The 23,008-nt window shown below is 39.4% G+C and overlaps 1 protein-coding gene across 4 annotated transcripts; it reads right to left on the reverse strand.

Annotated features, from left to right (window-relative positions):
• Positions 1–1,077: 1,077 nt before the first annotated feature.
• Positions 1,078–8,780, reverse strand: LOC117560895 (cytochrome P450 3A30-like). 4 transcript variants are annotated; one of them, XM_034238000.1, is made up of 13 exons: positions 8,517–8,773; positions 7,704–7,797; positions 7,470–7,522; positions 5,369–5,468; positions 4,765–4,878; positions 3,743–3,828; positions 3,497–3,639; positions 3,278–3,402; positions 3,051–3,135; positions 2,403–2,563; positions 2,065–2,291; positions 1,644–1,806; positions 1,078–1,548 (listed from the first exon to the last, which is right to left on the reverse strand). In XM_034238000.1, exons 1-13 carry the CDS (start codon positions 8,645–8,647, stop codon positions 1,474–1,476), a joined length of 1,557 nt encoding a protein of 518 aa, XP_034093891.1. In that variant the 5' UTR covers positions 8,648–8,773; the 3' UTR covers positions 1,078–1,473. The 4 variants fall into 4 exon arrangements, with proteins under 4 accessions (XP_034093891.1, XP_034093893.1, XP_034093894.1 ...); XM_034238002.1 differs by having other exon boundaries at positions 5,922–7,522; XM_034238003.1 differs by lacking the exon at positions 7,704–7,797 and having other exon boundaries at positions 8,517–8,780.
• Positions 8,781–23,008: the final 14,228 nt, after the last annotated feature.

Genomic DNA, 23,008 nt, shown 5'->3' on the forward strand with positions numbered 1-23,008 from the left:
TTTTGATCAAAAATAATATTTGTAGCCTAGGCTTATTCGCAATCTTTCTGAGTCATGAGTAAATTATATTTAATACGAAGTTCTAGGGTCAAACGACTGCTAGCTACATTAGCATTAAAACTAGCCTACATTAGCATATCAACTGGGAGGCATTCTTTCACACAGTGACGTCACCAGCTACCCACAATGCAACACGCGCCATATAAATATATATAAATGCGCCATTTTCCTGGAGGTGCTAATATAAACAGCTAGCTAATGTAGCAAGGCAGAGCGCAGTAGGTTTTTTTTCTGAATTAACGACCGAAGAAATCGCTGCATGTCTTCGGATTACATCTCTGGACTTGAGGGGTGTGTTTTAGGTCGTTACCAGCGTAAACTAGAGCTGTGTGGGTTGTTACAGACTGCCTGCAGATGTATGGAAAAACGACAGTGGCCTTCGTCGATTTTGGCTGCATCTACGTCTAATTTCTGGAAACACCAGGTGAATACCCCACTTGTCACAATAATATATCATGCCATTGCATATATGTGGTATTTTAGAGTTGACTAGATATTGATTAAGGCAATAGACTATGATATTCAGTACAGGAAGCTTAGCAATACCTAGACGGTGTACGGCTGCTTGCACCTCGCGTAAAACGGCGCAGACCGGAAGTACGGTGTCGCGCTCGGCCCAATACCCGTATGTGTGTGTGAAAGAATAGCTAGCCTAGCTATCACTTCCTAAAGTTTACGAATATACAAACTATATGTATGTTCAATCAGTACAACGTGTAAGTGTAAAAACGGTCATTAAAAGGTTATGTGCTGGTCAAAAGGTGGTCAATGTCTTCATGTAGAGAAAATAAATGCCATAGGTCGACACAGTGGCTGGATTGACCGTTAGAATTTGTATTTTCTCCCAGTGTGAGTAGGCTACTTTATTTTACAAGTACTCTGTTTTACGACTGCAACACGTTTAGCGAGATGTCATGTTAGCCTCTAAATTGTCCACCCATTAAAAATGTCAGTATGAAAGAGAACATAAACAAACGTATGTAGTGCCGAGAGATAGGGAGTCAGAGGCGGTGCAAGGAAGTTGCAAAAGGGTACTTTATTAGAGAGTAATTAAGGTCATGTTATCCGGTTACAGTCCGGGAAGAAGAGAGTGAAGAGAGGAGGGCACACAATATATATAGTAAAACACATAACATGTCCGTGTGGGAACAATACCCCCAACTGTAGTTCCATGTATGAATTATGAACCCAGTGTATAAATAGGTGGTCACCACACGTATTTGCTTTTAACATCCCAGCGAATTGTAATACTGATCTTGTTGTTAATATACACATGATGATATTGAGTAAATAATCCAGCAATTTATTGTACATCCCCTGAGCTTAAAAAGGCAATACTTTCTCCTCTTCCCCCTTTAATTACATTACATATTGATATAAAGCGCGTTATATTCAGAGATTCTCCCGTTTGGGCTATTGTTTCCTGGGAACAAATTGTAGTTTTATTGGCTGTTTTGGCTGGAACATCCAGTTGAACTCCAAAGGAATCTAAAGGAAGATAACAATTTTAAATCAAGGACATGACAGTCTGAATGCACATGAATGTGTGTGTTGCTTTGCATGAATATGTGTGTTACTCTTACCACGGTGTCTTTGCATGTCTCCACAGAGTAATCCTGCAGGAGACGGACAAGAACCATCTTCAGGGTGAGGACGGCGTAGCGCATCCCAACGCAGTTGCGAGGACCGAGCCCAAACGGCATGTAAGCGTACGGGTTCACCTCCTCCCCGCTGTCTTTATTGAACCTACACACACACACACACACACACACACACACACACACACACACACACACACGTTTTTCAAGTCAGTAGCCTACACATCTTTTACACTGTACCTTTTATCTACGTTACATAAAATGTGTTTCTATTCCTATTGGTGCCTTTTAAAAAAAAAATGGTTTTATGACTTGTCTGTTTATTAAGTGGATCAGGATAAGCAAGTAAAATGGAACATTTTAACCTCTACAATTTCATGACAGCTGTTACGCTGTCTTCTTTTACCTTTCCGGTCTGAAAAGCTCAGGTGATCTCCAGAAGCGCGGGTCCATGTGTAACATGAACACAGGGATGCCCACGATAGTTCCTTCAGGGATGGTGATGCCGTGGAACTGGGACGTTTTCTTGCAACTCCTCTCAATTCGAGGTGCAGTGGGAATCAAACGCATCGACTCACAAATGACCTGATCCAGGTACTGAAGACCGATCACATCCTCGTATGAAATGGGAGCCTATGGGTGGGAGGTAAAGGAAGCATCGGACACGAAAATACAGATGAGGATTAGAACAATATACCATTTTGAAAAGTTGATCAAATATGGCAGAGAATCACATTTTCGTACATCTCTTGGTATGCTGGCATCGATTTCTTCCTGCAGGGTCTGCAATGCATCCGGGTTGGTGGCCAGATTGTAAAGGAGGTGAGTGATGGTGACACTGGTGGTATCGTAGCCTGCAAAAATGAAAATGAAGGCCTGGGAAAGCATCTCGTGCTCAGTCAAACCTACAACAAAACGAAGCAAAACATCCAGGTTGAAAAATACTTTCACAAGTGGAGAGGTTTTGACATTGTGTTGCCGTGGCTCAGGGGGGTAAAAGTCCTTGCAGTCAACAGGTTGAATGTGTGTGAACGTTAGTAAACACATTTGTTAGTAAGAATACTAAGCAGGTGCCTCCTCTGCCTCAGTATGAATGTGTGTAAATTGGTGAGTGCTCCTTTGTTTACGTCCGTGACATCCGTCCGTAAGCTCCAACACATAGTCGAGGCACAAAATAAACATTTTGAACCTGAAAAGGAGGATAATATGTCCTCTTTAAGTGGACTGGAAATGTCTGTGCCTATTAGCTTTCATGTGTGTTTTTTTGTGTCTGTTGTTTGTATACATAACTGTAATATAAATAGATTGTCATGCGTCTGTCCTGAAAGGAATGACTTCATTCTTGATTGTTAACTCGACTTTTGTGAATTATTACTGTGTTTGCAATCATACCTTTACTTGGCTGATCTTCTTCGCCCTTTATGTCCGTTTCTGGTATCTCATTCTGAAGCATCACATGCAGGAAGTCCCCTCGACTCTAGATCAGCACAACATCCACATCAATATATAACATTGCTATTAATCTTCTTGTCTAACTCTATACAAGAAAGCTTATTTTTCAAAAATGTCATTGCAATCTTTTTAACACTTGTTTCACTTAGTACAGATTAAATGCTTACAGATTCCTCTGCTTGATGCTCATCTTTAAATCTCTTGATAATGTTATAGAAATATTTCACGCTGAGGCTTGGCATGATTTCAATTTTCAGGACCTTCAACAGATTATCAGCAAAGGGAAACATCACTGAAAAGAGGGGAAAAGGTTGTGTCATACTGGTGATCCCAAGGTACTAATACCATGACATATTCTCCTCTTTAACAGGGGTAAAAGGACATACTCAATAATATCAAAAGCCACATTTTAAAGTTAAGAATCTTCTTGATGTGGCCATTAATTGGGTCATCTGGATCGTTTATGGAGTTTGCCTCAACACTAAAAGATGCACTGGTCACAGCGTCCAAACTGTAAGGTCCCACGAATCTATAGCAAAAAGAAAATGTGTTTTCTTTGAGGAACTAACATGTATTAGGTGCAGTTTTGATATATTTCATGAGCAACAAAGCAGGATATGCTTGCAACTTACTGTTTGATATCGATGGGTTCATCCAAATTCATTTTTCCAAGTTTTTCAGTGAGTTTGTCTGCATAGCGAGAAACGATGGGGAAAACCTTTAAAAAAGGAAGAAGAGATGCTTTATGTTGATAATCTACTTTGCATATTTATTTCTGTCGTTGGTAACAATGTATTTCAGTGGGTATATGTGGCAGACTAGATACATGTATGTAGACAAAATAAAAAGGATCAAATAAAACGTTATTAATCCAGAAACTATTTCTGTGCCAGAGGTTGCTAATAAAAAAGAAATACTAATAAGATAAATCTACACTGTGGGGGAAACTTCTGAAGCAATTGGAGTCAGGACTCAGAGACACGAGGAGAGCTGGAGCTTTGACGGCAAACACTGGCGGTTTATTTGGAGCTTCGGCTGGAGAATTCACAAGACATGTCACGGGCCACGAGTTGACCACAAGGTAGAGATGCCACAATCAAGTTTAACTAGTTCAGAGTGTAATGATCAACATTCTTCAATATATAGACTAAACAGCTGAGGACACTGAATCACATTTGTTGTCGCTTATGGCTCGGGGTCATCTACACCCCGAGAAGGATGTGTTCCAGGTGTCCCACAACAATAGCTATCTCTGACCGAGAGTTGCCCGGTCACAAACTGGCAACATCAACAAAATGCTAGGGCAGCCCCTCCTTAAGGGAGATAGCTGGGCATCTGCGTCACAGGGTAAAAGGTAAACATCTATGGAAATGATTCCCTGACATATACATGTATAAGTAAACTCAAATAAATATATTAAAAAAAAATAGGAAGTAATACTTCCAGTACATCTTTAGACCAACGATACAATACGATAGATTTTGTAAAAAAAATGTAACAAGTAATTCTGAGAGTACTGTTGGCAATCATATTATAACATCTGAGTAATGGAAATGAGAGTGATATTGCACATTAAAGTGCAGAATTATTACTGAATAAAGATGAATGTGTATAGCTGCACAAGAAGAAGCAGTTGTGAGTTTAGAAATGAAACCTGTTTGAGTCGTCCACTTGTGAAGCACGGGGACAAAGTGCTCCGGATTCTTTTCCACCTTTCATCTTTAACGTTTGTAATTGCATCCTTCAAAGATGGCTCCGCTATAGCTTCCTGTGAACGTAAATACAAACACACTGAATGTTCATATTCTTGCACAGAAGAGTTCCTCCAACATTTTATCCTTGTCTTGGTCAAATAAATAATAAAATATAAAATAATCTAATAATTATTAAAATAATCTGTTCAATATTTAATATTCCATCTGTCATATGTATAATACCTTGAATTCAACATGTATATTTTCTACTTTCTTGTTTATTTCTTGTCTTGAATTTGTATTGTACAATGCCATGTCTTTTTATGCTGTTGCAACGCAAACATTTCCCAAATTGGGATCAATAAAGTACTATCTTATTTTATAGCTGGATTATCCTACTGTATGTAACTATTTTAATGATTTCAACAAACCACAGGGATAACATATGTGAGCCTGTGTTAATCCTGACCCAACATGTTTATTAGCATAGGTGTTATTTACCACGACCTGCTGAAATTGAATGTATTCTTGTGTACGATAACAGCAACAAGATGAGTCTCTTACCCTCCGGTTGGTAAACACAGAGTAGCACTCTTTCACCAGCACAGTTTTAATAAACTCAGGGTCAGCCACCATCAAAACGGGTTGTCGGAAATCAAACAACCTGCATGGAAAACACAACATCATCACAGTATTAAGTTTGAGATATTGATTAAAAATGACCTCATTAAATGATTAAAAATGTTAGCAAAGAAATATATTTTTCTTTTAACACTGGGCTATTCATAGTTTACACAAACGTTAGTGCTGTTATCAAATGTGCATGCTGTAAAATGTCACAAAATCAAACAGTAATTTTGTCATCTTTATATCCTACTAAGGTTATATTATACAACGTGACATATCGGAGGCGTGTGGCACAGTGGACTAGTGCGATGGTGTTTGGATCAAGGGAGCACAGGTTCAAACCTGTGAGGATTTGCGGTATCTCCTTCTCTCTGTTTGTTTGTCTATCTGTTTGTCTGTCTTCCTGGCTGGGCGTGGTTGACCTACTTTCCGTTTTCCGCCAACTCACCTCCGCTCCTGTTTCTCATCATCACTGATTACCACCACTCACCTGCTGCTGCTTAAAACTCCGGTTCGATCATCAGACTTCGCCAGTTCTTCGTATACTCACAGTGGTAAACTCCAGTTCCGGCGTATACTCTTCCAGTTGGATTTTTTCGTATGCTAATCCTGTTCTGTTTTTTGCCTGTTCCAGAAACTCCACATTCCATTCCGTCCTGCCACGTCCAGCCCAACCTCCGTCTCAGCCCTGCTCCACGTTCTCCCCACTCTGTTCAGAGTTTGCTTTGTCCCCTGTCTGGTTTTTCTGGACTTATTAAATCCAGTCTTTTTGACACTTCACCTAAGTCTCCGTCCCAGTGTTCTTGCATAGCGGGTTCAAGTTTTGTGTCTCTTTACGAGGAGCCTAACAAAACCCCACTGCAGTCAGCATGTCGTTGTGTCCCTGAGACACTTCACCCCAAATTGCTCCTGTGGGGATTGTCCACAGTATTGAGTATGTAAGTCGCTTTGGATAAAAGCGTCTAACAAGTAACATATACCAAAAAAAAATGTTTTAGTTGTCATGTTACGCTACTATACTTCTCCTCCACTACAGTTTGGGCGACATTATTGTACTTTTTAATCCTCTACATTTATTTGAGAACACAAATTACTCTAGATATTCAGAGTATTAGCTAATACAAAATAAATAAACATTGATATATAATGAGCAGTTGTGATGAAAACATGAATTCATCAATAATAATAATCCAGTAATTTAATATACATGATTCCGAAATGTGCTTTTGCGCAAAATCAGTACTCTTACTTTTGGTAATTCACATATATAATGCCAATACTTTTGCATTTTTACCCAAGTAAGACTTTAAATGCAGGACTTTTACTTGTAACACAGTATTTTTACACTGTACTGTAACCCTAACCGTAGCATTTCTTCCACCACTCAGTAAAGAGCTGAGTACTATTTCAACTCCCAATACCAATGCCACTCAGTAGACAGTGAGGAAAGGAAATTAAAACTGTTTAAAATACCAAAATAAATATAAACTGGTTAAGATAATAAACCAGGTCACATCATTTTATGTTGATGTGTATTTATGATTTATTTTTCCCCCCAAAACTTAATGTATGGCAACAAATGTATGTACAAAATAGCTTTAAAGTTTGAAGCTTTTTTTTATAGCATTGATAATTAAATTCCTAATCTACATTCGAATGCTAAGCAGCTTTTTTCTCCTTTTCCATCCTGTTTAAATCCGTAATGATCTGCCCGGTTGCAAAATTAAATAAATATTAGACTACACTAATATTATTTTGAATTATTAAATGTATATAATAAGATTCCAGTGGTGGCTGTGTAGAGCTGTTTCAGACTTGTGTCATCCAGAAATGATATTAGTCCAAAAAGTCCAAAAGTCAACATTGATTAAAAAAAGTACAATATTTTTGTTGACAAAATATTCTGCATGCACCTGCATGAACAAGGGTGTCGGGAATCATTCTAACCACACATTACATTTATACAACAACAATAACATATCTATTTTGGCTCAAAATAGCCAATCCCAATAAGAGGACAGCTAAAGCTACAACTCACCCCCAGACGTCCCCATACTTGGCATGGCACTCACTGTCAAAAGCAAGAATCCCCTGCAGGAAAACGTAGAACAACGTGTTAAAGGTTAAAGGAGCAAAGGTTAAATGATCAAGGTTAGCCATGGTCACTGCCCGCTGAGTTAAGTTATAATAAATACAATATACCTCTTCAATGTGTATCTCAGTTTACTCATTTTACATACCAGTCTGTAAGGATTGTGCGTATTTGTATTACCTTCTTAAAGTGTAAAATCGTTCCTAAAAAGGGCAAATTCTTCGGTCCGGGTATTCCAAGTTTTTTGAAATGCCTATACGGCCAAGTGCCATACCTGTATTATATAAAAAAGAAAAGAAAATATATACTGTGGAGGTTTCCATATTGGGTTATATAATTAAAATGAAAGTTAATATAATCAAATATAATTTAGTATAATCCACAATGAAAAATGCATTATATTTTCACAAAGCTCTATACTCTCACTCTATAATTGTGAGGTACTTGTAATTTCCTTTTCAGTTACTTTGTACTTTTACTCCACTACAATTATTTAGTACCTTTAGTTACTTTGCAGATATAGATTAATGATAACAAATGGGATCAAGACTTTAGCTACATCTGGATTAAATTCACCAGCAGTGTAATTAATTAAAATGGGTTCAACATTTATCAGTTTGATAAACATATGAAGACATCAACATTTTCTCAAAACATATAATGTTCTGAAATGGGACGATCTGCATAATGAGTGGCCTACTCATTTTGCAGATCGTACTGTTACTTTTGCGACTTTAAGTATATTTGATGCTAATACTGTTGTAATTTTTCTTGACTAACATTTTTGAATACAGTACTTTTAATCGTTACAGACTAGAGTATTCCTGCTCTGTGGTATTTCTACTTTTACTAAAGTAGCTACAAGATTTGAGTACTTCTTCCACCTCTGACCATGGATCAATATTGCCACAGGTTAACGGATCGTTACAGCAGGGTTACACGAGCCTCATAAACCTGACAACACATTGCTATGACAGTTTAAAAACTACTCACAGATAAACCAGGGTGAGGAAGACAGCCAGCAGAGTCCAAGTAGTTGGTGACAACAAGGAAAAGGGAAACATCTTGACTGTGTGAGACGGAGAGCCTGACACACACTGGGTGAATAATGAGGAAATGCGCATTAAAAAGTAACTGTTGATCCTTTGGGGGCGGAGCCACACCGCTGGAGAACCAGGACCAGAGCCCTACACACGGCGGCGTGCGTTGCCGCTTCAACGCTTCTGCCCATTCATTTGAATGGGGTGACGTCACGATTAGCCGAACTGCATTGTGGGAGCAAAGCGTAGCTTCTCTCGCGGTGCTCGCTGCAAAAGTAGAGCAATGTTCTACTTTTGCCGCCTCGACGGAGGTGTCAGCCAATCAAATCCTGCGTATGCAAATCTGACATTACAAGCGCTAGCCAATCAAACCGCGTGTATGTTGGGAGAGCCAGACCGCAGTTATTTCCCATGTCAAAAAATGGAGGAGAAAATGATCGTGGCGGTACTATATGACCAGTCCCTCTTTACATACAGGGATACAAACCGGAGGAGCCAGGCATGGGGGGAGGTGGCAGAGACAGTGGGTGAAACTGGTAGGTGTTCGCCTGTTTGGGGAGTTTATATCCAGTGTACTTCGTTTGAATGGACAGCTAGCAAGCATAGACAGTATATTTAGCCAGCATGGATGTAGCGTGAATGCTTTGCTTTGTATGTCCGGGGCGGGACATTCATGTGATTGGTTGTTGGTCGCGTTGTTCGTAAAAAATCCCCAAGCTTCAGACACGCCCACCGTCGAGAGCAGTCTATGGTCGACACTCCCATAGACCTCCGTTGTAAAAAAATGGCGGCGCCTACTTCCGGGGTATGGACATCGAAATAGTTCAAATATTGTCATTTGGGCGTTGAACCTCATTAACTTACATTACGGCGCGTTGATTAGTTCCAGAGGTAAGTTGCGGAAATATCGAACTCTTTTGAATTGTCAACTGTCTATATTGTATCAGAGGCCCTTTATGATGCTTATACTGGTCTTCATTTGTATATGCACAGCGTAATTATCTATATTTTATCTTGGTTGTTACAACCAATTTAGCTAGCATTGCCTGCTAGTTAGCTAGCGCGACTTCGTCAGCTTTGAAGGTAAGATTTCAGTAATGAATCGCTAGCAGCTTATATATCAATGATGCTGGGTAACTAACAAGCAGGATTTAGATTGATTATGTGTTTTTATTGTTATTTTGGTTTTTATCTGCTGAACCTGACCGTGTCAGCCATCCTTAGTCGGCTTTTTCTGTATGATATGACTTAACTGCTAGCACTAGTAGAAATGAGGTGGCGTTTGTGATAAATATTTCATTTAATATTTCATTGAATTTTGGGATATACTAACATTTCATTATGTGACATGTTGACTGTACTTTTTTTTTTTTTGTACTGTTCCGTGTTAACTCATCTGTACTGTACAACTAGCCTTGCGCTACTTTTTAATGCTTGATGGCATGCTAGGAATAGGATAGATTCCTTTGTATTGTAATATACACACTAGTTAAATGATTGTTCTTCAAAGGTATTATTCAGTCTTAAACAAATAATAGCCTACTGAATAGGCTACTCTACAGCAGTGAATGAAGGATGAGCCTAAAACATGGTCATGCATCCAAAATGTTTATTTTTAACAAAATAAACACTTTAAAAATAAATAATTAGCACTTTTTTTTTTTACCCACAGTGACAGCGCGCAGAGCATATTGGAACTCTACAGGTGTTGGGACAGAGTTCCTCAGACGAATGGACGAAAATGTGTTTTCCAGGCAGTCTTGAGTGAAGCGGCTTGTGAGAACAAATTTGTGCCCTTGTCTCAACAGGTCATGCTGGACCTCCAGGATTGTTGTTGTGGCCATCACCAGTCCTGTCTGGACTGGTTTCCAGCTGCCCTTGGGACCGATCTTTAGGCCCCGAAACAGATGGATGGAGTCCCGGAGGAAGCTGATGGCCTTATCATACTCCTCCATCTTGAAATGACTTAGGGCAGTAACAGTGTTGCGTGACGACATGAGGTCAAACTTTTTGGTGTCCAAGTTCAGTCACTGTATTGGTAAGCAACTATTTGTTTTGGCCAAAATGTGTTATTCACACTCCTGACTCCAGTTTGATGTGCTGCATTCTCCTCTGAGTGGTCCTGATTTCAGGCAGAGGTCATGGCTTGGAAGGTTTTATATTCTGTAGTGTCTCAACAGAACCTAATATGAATTGCTTTATTGTCTCGTCGCTGGATCACCTCCCCCTGGCAAAGTGGCCTCGTTATTGTTGACAAACCTGTTTTTGTTGCTGGTTCAACAGGAGCTTCTGTAAATAGTTTTGTAAATAGTTTGAATATTTATCATAGTAATAATTTTTAGTCTCCCACTCTCTCAATTTAATTTATCGTTTCTTTGCCCCACCATATGTTTTGTTGTCCAAGGGCACTAATTTGGTCTGTGTTGAAGATTGTTTTACACTTTAGATTAATCAAAATTGTGTTTTTTGGCTGAATTAATCTTTTTCTGTTGAACCCTAACCCTCTTTGTTCTCCTTCTCATTCATTTAACTTTGTTTTGTTCTAACACACATCCCACATCACATCACTTTTTCCATACACTGTTCTTAATACTTGTTCACACATTTGTTCGTCCCTTTTACTTTGTTCTTCCTGTGGTTCTTGTTCAAACACATATATCAATTGTTCATCCACTGTTGTGGTAAAATGATATTCATAGTCTTAACATGATCCTGCTACCCATGCTAACATGAACACAAACGTTTCCCTCCAAAAATGTAAAACGTATCTAAGTAATAGGCTACCAAGCTTTCCGTTGTCACCCTGCCTCTCCAAATGCAAAACTGTCAATAAAAAGTATGCAATAATGCAATTACAGCTGAAAAAGTACTTGGGTGTGTGTGTTTTTTTAATATTATATATATTTACCATTCAATAACGCAATCGCTGCTGTCTGTCTGTCCCATAGAAAAACATGACAGCGCAGCGCAACTATACTACGGACGTGACTGCAACATAGCCTGCTTGTGCTACCACACTTTCCCCTCAAAATATCATTAAAAAACGAAACTTATAAATAGTGCCAATCCATACAAAGTGTAACCACATCATGTAAATATGAAAGCAATCTTTAAAAAATAACAGCGTTGGTTTAATCTATGACTATTTTGACCATGTTTGTGCTGTTTTTGCCATAGAGAAGCATTGCAACGGAAGTGCGTTTTGAACTATCCCGGCATACATAAACCACGTGACCGGCTGGCGGTGACATCAAAGAGTGTCGTAACTCTTATCTCTAGGGCTCTGACCAGGACGACATTCAAGGTGTTTATGTAATACACACATGACCAGTGGGGGCTGCTGGTTATCTCCCTCCTGATTGTGGCCCCACCACTTTTGGAAATGGACAATTGTGTCCCTCCCACCACTTTGCATTAGGTTATTTTGTTAAAAACTGTTCTGAAAATAGCGTGCACAAAGAATTGTACACTTTGAGAACATGCACAATCTCGAGGACTGTTCACACTTTTTGGGTGTATTTCTGGTAACACTAAGTGGTGCAACACGTTTAATATTACTAATAATTGAATAGAGATTGGTAAAGCAATTGTTGCTCCAGCTTTGCAGCAGCGTGGCATAGTTAGTGCACTAATTGTCAAAAGGCATTTGTATGTATGTGTATGATAAGTGCTTAGTTAGTATATGAGTGCTTAGTTAGTATATAAGTGTTTGTTTTTTATTTGTGGGGGCGCTTTAGTTTAAAAAAAAAAATGTGAACAATTAAATTGACCTAATCCAAAATACTTATTTAAAGTGTTTTTTTCCACCCTAAAGATACAGCTCTGAAAACAATTAAGAGACCACTGCGGCATTATCAGTTTCTCTGGTTTTTACTATTTATATGTTTGTGTTTAAGTTAAATGAAAATATTTGTATTATTATTCTTTAAACTTCTGACAACATTTCTCTGTTGAGATGCATCACTTATGAACATATTCATTAGTAACAGCCTTATGTAACTTGATATGGTGAACTACTGTGCAAATAACTGCTTTTTTAATCATCCAGCTGACATGAGCATTAATATGTATTTGTCTTCAACAGGGCATACAACCAAAAGTGTGCATCTTTGGGATTGTCTCTTACCTTTCACACACAGTCATGTGACCCCTTGTTGATAGTACATACTGATTATAGCAGCTTTCAATCCTTTTATGGTTACATGCTCCTAACCCTGGGGAGATAAAGCTGTTGATGTTGTCATGCACTGCTGTAAAATGTATTACAATCAATGACTCATCAGTGTGGCACAGGTCAACTATTAGTCACTGAGCATGAAGAAATACTCAAAACTACAGTATATATCTAAAAGAGAGCTGAAAGGGAATCAATTAAACCCTTTGTCTTTGTGTGCTAACATTATTCAAATCAGTTGATATAACTTTCACATTTTTCAAAATCTATAATTACAGCACGTCACTCTGCTCTTATGTCGTTATTTGCCACACTGGCTTCATTATTACACTCTGAAATAGGTACACCGATACACTAAATCAGGGGTGCCCAACCAGTCGATCGCGATCGACCGGTCGATCACGGGGAGATTCCCAGTCGATCGCGAGATGTGTCTAAAAATAGAACAACAACATTCTGTTTTATCGTTAATGTCCTGTGACATAATCTTCCTGTGCCAGAATAATGCACTTGAATGCATCAAAGCTTTGTGATTGGCCGGCGTGACCCCATGTGTCGGGGCGTGGCTAGTGGGCAGTGGGCACTATTTAGCTGACTATTGGGCACTACCGGGGGGGTGGGTGGGGGTTACCTTGGTTGGTGATTGGCTAATGGTTAAACAAGCCAAAAAATCGTTATGACATCATAAAGTGGCCAAAATCTGATCAGCTCATTTTCAGACAGGTTTTTATTAGGGCCGGGGCTCGATTAAAAAAATTAATCGAATTAATTAGAGGCTTTGTAATTAATTAATCGAAATTAATCGCATTTTTAATCACATATACATATTTGACCTGAGAACAGTGAGAAGCAATTTTTTTCACATGGATTTTAGTATACCATTAGGCGCATTCACACCGCAGTACTTTTCCCACAAAGGTTCATGAGAACTTAGTTCATGAGAACTATTTGAACCTGAGGGAGGATTAGGCAAATGAAGCCGCTGACGTCACTTCTTCTTCTTCTGCTTTGGGTTTACTGGCAGGCCGCAAACCACTTCACGGCGTATACTGCCGCCCAAAGTCCCCGGCCGGAAGTCCCCGGAGTTGGGGACTGGCTTCAGTAGAAGCTGCTGGGAGTCCCAGCAGCCTTCCGAGTAAATCGCCAGAACGCCGACACCTCCTCATCTCCCATGTTTTATTTTGTGTTGCCATAAATTAGTCTCTCTGCGTTTCTGCGCTGTGCTAATGCTAATAATGCTAATGCGAGGATAATAAAATTCACAAAACTTTTTGGGAGTTTTACGGGGCGTGGTTTGCAATCCGCCCAGCCAATCAGAAATATAGCTCTTTTCTCACAAGAGAGCCTTACGAAAGTCCCTGCTCTCTTGCAGCTCTCTGCTCTCTAGCAGGGACTTTCGTGGGGGTAAAAAGGTTCTCATGAACTAATTTTAGTACCGGCTCTTTTTGGTGTGAACGCGATAAAAGAGGCTAACGTCCACGCTAGCTTCCACGCTAGCTGCTATATGTTTTTGCATTGAGGTGATACTTGAGGCTTGATGTGCTGCGGTGATATGCGAATTCCTTTTTGCATAATTTGCACACAACCGTGCTCTTATCGACGCTTCCATCTGTCCGTTTTTTAAAACAACATTTCCCACTGTTGTTCACTGTGGTTTGTTGTTGTCTGAAGTCATGAACGTTAGTTGGTGCTCCAGTATAATCGGTACGCCTGAAACTCATCCAGTGAGAAACGTTCCGCGGTGCAAAAATAAGTGCGATTAAAATGCGTTAATTTTTTTAACGCGTTAATTTTTGTGTAATTAATTAATCTTAATTAACGCGTTAAAGTCCCGGCCCTAGTTTTTATATAAATGGATCAGGACAAAAAGTGAGAGAATCTTTTTTCCTGAAACTTTCAGAATCTCTTTACACAGAGGGGACACATGTTGATGTAGAAGAGACATGAAAAAGTGGATTTTGCAGGTGACCTTTAAGTCTCCATAATTATATGAACTGCTCAAGTGTATTCCATGAGGTCAACCGTCAATGTATAGGAATTATGTAAATGGTCCGGGGAGGTTGGGGCAAAATTATGTAATTTTTACAAAGGGTAATTACAAAGAATTGTTTCTTTACTGCCAGTAAGCCACATTTGAGCTGAAACTCAACTGTTTAATCCCATTTAAGTTAGAATATCCAGTAAATAATACATTTTGTAGGTTCATGAATAATCTTACTTCATTGTTGGATTCTCAAAATAATACTATTTGTTGTCGGGAGCCTTGTTATATTCTTAAATCCATAGTGTTGTGTTTATAAAAGATAAGCCATGCTGTGATTGTAATACCTTTAGCTATACTGTAAGTGCAGTGTTCAGGAATTTGACCATGAATGCCAACCTCTGTTTTACTCTGCAATCTGTTCTCATGCAGGATAACTCAAATGTTTTTTTGAAACTGATTACATCGAAATTTTTGAGTACCTTAACTTAAATGTTTTAAGTTAAAGTATAATCTTATCAATTGAGTTCTATTTACTAGCAATTTTTAAGTGACACAAACATATTGTTTTTAAGTTAAAGAAACATGGATATATTAAGTTATTTAAACTAATAATTTGTGTTAACACTGTACATATAAAGATCAAGTATCTTTAACTTAAACATTTTCATATCTCTTCAACTAGCTATTTTGTTAGCACAGTAGATATGAACATCAGGTAGATTTAAAGGTGGGGTAGGTAAGTTTCAGAAACCGGCTCGAGATACACTTTTTGTTATATTCCATGGAATGCTCTTAACATCCCGATAGCTATATCTTAAGTGCTTTGACAAAAAATCCATAAAAAAATGTCATCTGTGGAAGCCGTAATACTGTAAAAAGTACAACCAATTCAGCCGGGCCGGGCCGGCTAAACGGATTGGATTGCCGCCCTGTCTGTCAGCCTTCCATCTCGTGCACGCACAAATGTATCTCGTGCCGTCATTGGGCGTGCATGCATTGCAGCAGTACTTCAATGACTCTCCAGCAACAGGCGGCCACTTTCACCATGGCAGAGTTAGGTTCAACATCGTCTACTGGTCGCAAAAGAAAAAATGTAGCGGAGCAAATTAAGAACAAAAAGAAAGTGGAAACTAGGAGAAGTCAAACCAGAGTCAATATCGGAGTTGCTTTTCAACAATGGCGACTACTGATGGAACACACCGAGTTGAAATCTGACGCCGTGGTCGCTCTTTTTCTCTTGGACAGGTAATTATCTGTTTTGTATGGTTTACAATTCCCCTGAACTATATAGCCAACCTAAGTCATGTGCACGTTCATGTGTGTTGGAGGAGGTGCTCTGTAAGGAAGTCTGAAGGAAGGGGCGGATTCTTTTCGGCTGGGTACTTTCAAATTTTAGTGCACTCGAGCCGGTTTCTGAAACTTACCTACCCCATCTTTAACTTAAATATTTTTATTATCTCTAAACACCAATATGAATTAAAATGTTCAATTGAGTAGTACTCAAAACGGAATGTCGAATACTTCAAACGTTTGTTGAAACCGATTACATCGACATTTTTAGTTAACTGTAACTCAAAATCCCTAAGTTAACATTTTGACTAAACATTAAAAAGCACTTTAACACTGACAATTTAAATGCAAATTACTGTTGTATTAAGTGACACACACTTTACCAAACAATATATATAAATTATAGCAAATAACTAACTTTTAAATACAAAATAAATAATGATAACAGTGCTAAGGCCTTGACAAATATCCAGATATATTTTTATAAAAGTATAAAATAATGTATGGGAAACAGTCCTTCAACTTGAAGCTGAACAGTAACACATTTTTCAATTAACAGATTTAAAGTGCAGGATGTAAACAGAGAACATTGTGTGTGTGTGTGTGTGTGTGTGTGTGTGTGTGTGTGTGTGTGTGTGTGTGTGTGTGTGTGTGTAGAATATCTATTGTAAGGTATCAAAATGTATGTGAAAATGTTTTCCATCCTTTTTTAACATTTACAAACAAACTTGAACAATAACACATATTACAATTAGGGCTGTCAGTCGATTAAAATATTTAATCGCGATTAATCGCATGATTGTCCATAGTTAATCGCGATTAATCGCAAATTAATCGCACATTTTTTAACTGTTCTAAATGTACCTTAGAGGAATATTTTTCAAGTTTGGACAAATATGCTTTATGCAAATGTTATTATCATTTGAACGATGACAAATAATCTCATGAATATTAAACACAACAACCTCTGAACATTACAAATATTCGCCTCAATTCAACCTGGAACCTCTCATACAATAATACAATACTGTGTGTGTGTGTGTGTGTGTGTGTGTGTGTGTGTGTGTGTGTGTGTGTGTGTGTGTGTGTGTGTGTGTGTGTGTGTGTGTGTGTGTGTGTGTGTGTGTGTGTGTGTGTGTGTGTGTGTGTGTGTGTGTGTGTGTGTGTGTGTGTGTGTGTGTGTGTGTGTGTGTGTGTGTGTGTGTGTGTGTGTGTGTGTGTGTGTGTGTGTGTTTTGTTGGAGATTTAAAGGGATATCTGATCCGCTTTTCAAATCTCCGCGCGTTCCTATGAAGCTGGTTATAATACAGGAAGGAATCCATATCTACAAAGTAACCGTTAACAATAATCTACTTTAATGGCAATATGACAATGCAATACAATCATTACAATACAACATGATATATTACAGTTATATTGTAATGCTTAAGGAGTAATGCCGGCTTACTCCTGCCCTGGTCCGCATACTGCAGAGCTACTTTCACCCGAGGGCAGCATGTGAAGAAGAGGCCGAACGCCAGGGATCCACCGGATATATACCAGAGTAAGAAGGAGGGGTTTGGTGTTAGGTCAGCTGGTCATCTTTTCAGGTCATCTCATTGGGAGACGCAACGCAGCAGGAAACGCAGCAGGAAACCAAACAGGCTCACTTTCCAACAAAAGGTCTCAAGGCCTGCATACCTACACCTCCCCCACAGAGCAATAAAACCCTGTTTACTCCAACCAGCCCAGAATGTTTATAGCCATTTGTAGTCCTTACATTTATGAAAGGATAAAACAGAGAAATCAATATAAAACACAAACACAGGTATTGTTTGAACAGTATTCACTTAACTGCTACTGTTGATAAGCACCAGAGAAACCCAAGAGACCTCTCTTAATAGCACAACCACTGTAGCTTGTTCTAAGTTGAATGCAAATCAGGACATGCTCTCACCTTCCCCCATCTTCCTTTGTCCTCAAAAACACATGTCAACAGGCCCCATATCCAGCTCACAGTTTTACCCAAATTATTCTCATTTTAAGCTTATCCATAGTTTGCTAACATGAATAAATACAAATATAACTCTACAAATCCCCCTTTTTATCTCCTTCTCCAGAGATAAACTTAGACAAGGCATTTTGAAATATACCCACTGTCATTATTTTCTACTGTGTCCGTAAATCCATCCGAAGCTGGTATTTAGAGTACTTGAAACCTTCATGGAGACAGAACACCACTTTCCATGGCAGTGAAGGAACCATGAGGGGGTAGCTGAGTGCTAGAATCATCAGCCCCCCCCCCCTCGGAGGAATAGCCCACAAGGACAGCTAATAGGGAGGGGGAGATGCAGCTTGCCCTTCACGGGTGGAACTGATCAGAGCGAAGTAGACTCCTCTGCTGCCTCGACAAGTTCCCTGTGCCGTCCTGGCTTGCCGTGTCTTTGTCCCCCAATCCGCTGACGGCAGCTTCTGGGCTGCCTGCTAGAGAGATGTCTTCCTCCTCCTCGTCCTCCGGCCCGCTGATGGCGGCTTCCGGGTCGATGCTGTAGAGATGTCTCCAGGGTCCTCCTTCTCCGGCCCGCTGATGATGCCTCCCGGGTCGTCTGCTGTAAGGATGTCTCCAGGGTCCTGCTCCTCCAGTCTGCTGCTTCCGAGTAGTCCACGTCTGCCAGGGCCACGTCCGTCCTGATGTCGTCCCCTGGTCCTAGCAGGTGGTTTCCCCGCCGCACACTGGCTCCCGTGGTACGAGCTGTCCCCCTTTTCTCCCAGGCAGACGGCATAAGAGGTCCGCTGGGTCACTCGGTCGGGGTCGGAGAGCCTGGGGTTGAGCCACTTTGTCCTCGTGCTTCTCGGGTCCCCCTTTTGGCGCCAGTGACCTGTGTGGAGAAATCTGATACAACTCCCTCAAGCCTACGCTCAGCTGTTTTGCCCCACTTGGAGCCTCTTGGTGGGGTGTCTTGAAACAACAGCCGTCTGTGAACAGGTTTTCCAAATTAATTGTAGACCTCCTATCTGCCAGTACAGCTTCAGAATCTTAATACTTGGACTGTGCCAACTAAATAAGAACCTCAACATCTTTAGGTAAACTAAATAACATATTTCAATAGCTCTGAATTTCTGACAAGCATCCGTGTTTATTTTTAAATGAAATCCTATTTAAAATCCAAATATAATATGAACTGCTAATGTTTCTGGTAAAGAAACACACTAATGTTATGGATTCAAAAACAACCAAAATCACGATGCTAACAAAGTGAATGATTTCCTGGTGATACTGCTTCTACCTGTCAGTGCTTAGATATTATCACGCTGAAAAAATGAATACAGAATTCCAACAAACTGTCATCAAATGTCTTTCTATTATAAATTTAGATTAAATGTATATCCCCATAATGACCTAAGCAATAAAGTATATGGCTTTTACTTCTTTACCAGGCTAGTTACATGATGTTGTCTAAATTAAATTCTGTCTCATTACATTACTATGTTTTAGCTTAACTTAACTGTAATATGTTCTTTCTACATTTCAAACCTCAGTTACTCTAATGTCTGTTAAAATATTACAAAATTGTTTAACTATCACAGGTCAACTTCTTCGGTTTCACAGTAGCCCCTTGGCCACTGCTTCTTTGTTACCTGCTATAATTCAAATCAATATTTAGAAACATCTCAACATTCATCAAACAGTATCTTATCCCCAGATATGGAGCAGGTTAATTACATTCAATGCTCAGTTTGAACATCTGGGTTGGGGCGGAAGGTTTCTGTCAATCCTTAAAAGAAAAATTTAAATTGTGAATTTTACAGCCATGTTGACATTTATACATTATACTCACTCCCCCCTTTTACACATGAAATCATGTGTAACAAAAGCCTGTAATGGGAGGGGAACAAAAACTGTCAGGTAATTGGTTAGGGACATAACGAACATTATTATCATTATTTCCACAGTGAACACTTCAGTGAAAAGAAGTGTTCCTCTCCGTCCTTCAGATTGTAGTTTTACATTTGCAAACCGCCAACTCATGTGAGAGTAAAATATCACATGTGCGGTTTCCCCTTTTTGTGGAATTTTTAGGAAACCTCTCGTTTCCCTTGGAGCTCCAAAATAATATGTTAGTCCAAAAACATGCTTGGTTAGTTATTGTTTTAGAATCATGCAGTTACACTGATCACATGCCGGCATTCATTCACACTCACACTGTCTGGTTGTCATGTCAAGTTTGGTCAGGTTCACCCCAGAGTCAGTCATCCACAGTGCCTTGTCAAGTTACACTGTCGGTCAGGGTCAAAGGTCAGTTGGTCTCCGTCTTTTTTGGCCATGTGTCGTGCTCTGCAGAGACTTTGACATTTCAGCATAGGCCAGTATCCTTTGTCTACAAAAATATGTCACGATTTCAACTATAATTTTCAAGATGATTCTCACTTGTCATTGGGACTTCCGCCTCCCACTTTTCCTGAAACTTGGTACAAAACTCACTTCCTTCGAGTACCACTACTACTGCAATCCAATTACACCTAATTAGTATTAAAATGTCTAATGATCTATTTCAGAAACTTTTGTACAATAACTATTATCTTGAGTCAAAACATTACTAGGATCTGTGTCGCTCTGCATTTCATAGCTCATTATAATTCTGGTCTACTTAAAAAACGATGTTAAACTCTTTAGCAGTGTGTGGAACCTTGGGTGTCCGAACATGCAACAATTACTCCCTCCTTTATCAAGGATTTAAAACCGAAGTCTGGTAATAACTATGCCACAATGGTGAAATCAACACTTTAGATTGGAATTTAATATGTGGCTTGGCACTAGCCATTAATACAAACAAAGATTTGTCCTATAGAGTGGTTCCTAAAACTATCCTTTTAATGGTGATCAATATTGTAACCAATGAGATCACTACTTTATTCACACGTGAATAAAAATGTCTTAAAGAATGAATTGTTAACATGATGAAAATATTGAAGAATATGGTTCTACTCTGTCAGTGTGTTTTAGGATGATTATCATCTTACTTTAATATTTTCCTCTTTACTGCTATTTTTAATTTACCAAATGATTAATAAATCTTTCTGTCTTTACGTATTTATGAAGTTAATTCAAGTTATTTAAATGTGCGTTTCGTGAATAAGTGTGTTTATGTGTAACTCACTCATTCCCGTTCTCCTTTCCTCCTCCCCTGGTTTTCTCAAGCCGTGACCCCGGCCTCCTCACTTCTAATCGACCATGCCAACTCCTCTGATTCTGTCTTCTCTTCAGTCCATCAGCTGTTGAATCCATCCGCTGTAACTTTTGTAGGCCGCCATTGGCCCAGTCACATCTGCAGCCCCATCATGCCACTGTTGTTGCACTCCTCCTTTACAGTCTCTCTGCTGTTTTTATGGAGGGCGGATTCTGCTCTCATGTCTATTGTGCCAAATCTCGCAGCGCAGTTTGGAACTTCATGTCCTGTTTGAGGGACCGATGAGAGTTTGCCTCTTTGTCAGCATACTGGTTTGGTTCTGGATGCCTCAGGTCGTTGTTGGTTCAGCTCTGGTTCTCTGTCTGTACGATGGAGAAGGAGGAGTCTCCTGTTGGGTTAGGTCTCGTTGTCTGCTTGGAGGGTCGGGATCAAAGCCTTTCTAACTCAGAGGGGGAGTCCAGGTCCCGGTACACATTACCTATAAGAAGTCTAGCACACTGATGTTAAATAAATCCAACCCTTTCCACTCTGTCTCTTTCTAATCATACTATCTGTCTTAGTTGTTAAATGCCATCTAAACAACATAATTAATGTCTACTTATGATATTACAAAAACTCACTCCAAAAATGTTTTCATCCATTGTTACATATTTACCCAACACAACTCTGAAATACTTACATGTTTCCAGCATCACATATTCCACACACTATGAAAGAACATCTCCATATCTTCTCTCATTTTAAATCCCACTGTTACTTCGAACAATAGTAAACCTGCAGAGCACACCAATCGGATCACAGTAATGAAATTTGAATCAAGTGTAGGCCTATGTCTTCTTTCTGAACATTTATTTATATTGTCTACATTTGCAAACAGTTCGAGTGTAAAATGTGTTTTGCACAATGTATTTACACTCTACAGATTCTTGAGTTTACTCATCTCCTGGTGCTGTCGTTGTAAAAAATGTTCAATCCCTTATTGTTTTGTACCAGTTTACCAAAATCAGTTATAATTAATATACTGGGAACGTGCTTCCCGTCTTCAATACCGGCCAGCAATGTAATGATTAAACTCTAAGCTCGCATAAGTTTCAAGGGTGTGATACCCCCTTTCAGCCACTAGATGGCAGCAGCAGAAGTTTCAAGGGTGTGATACCCCCTTTCAGCCACTAGATGGCAGCAGCAGAAGTTTCCAGACAAAAGGAAACGCTCTACCTTGGTTTAATATATAACAGACCTCTGGCTTTAAGCTTTTAGCATTGGTCTGTTATTTAAACCCCAGTTTTAAACGGCGACTCGATCTGATTTATCGAGTTTCCAGGTTTTGCCGTGCAGGATTCAAACCTCGCATTCACACAAACTGCACCATCTCTACGCCACTCAGGAATAAACTACCTGCAGATCCGCGCCAAACTGCTCTATTTTACGTCACGCAGGACTTTCGTCTACCTGTCGATCAACGTTTACGTTTTGTATATAACTTTCCTAACATAGTAAAATATGCATTGTATATTCCATTTAAACTATAAAAACACTGTGAAACGCCTACAGACAATCCTAAAGTTTTAGCGTATCCAATTACAGACAGGCGACTTTCATCGTCTGCTTACCTTATTTGCAAAGTTGCAGAGTCCTGCTGATTGTCTGAGATGTTTGAAAGCGTCTGAATTCTTCCTCAGCTTCGTTATAGACGTCGGGTCACCATTTTGTTGGAGATTTAAAGGGATATCTGATCCGCTTTTCAAATCTCCGCGCGTTCCTATGAAGCTGGTTATAATACAGGAAGGAATCCATATCTACAAAGTAACCGTTAACAATAATGTACTTTA

This window comes from Gymnodraco acuticeps, unplaced genomic scaffold (assembly GCF_902827175.1).
Source record: "Gymnodraco acuticeps unplaced genomic scaffold, fGymAcu1.1, whole genome shotgun sequence".
In the NCBI taxonomy this organism is placed as follows: domain Eukaryota; kingdom Metazoa; phylum Chordata; class Actinopteri; order Perciformes; family Bathydraconidae; genus Gymnodraco; species Gymnodraco acuticeps.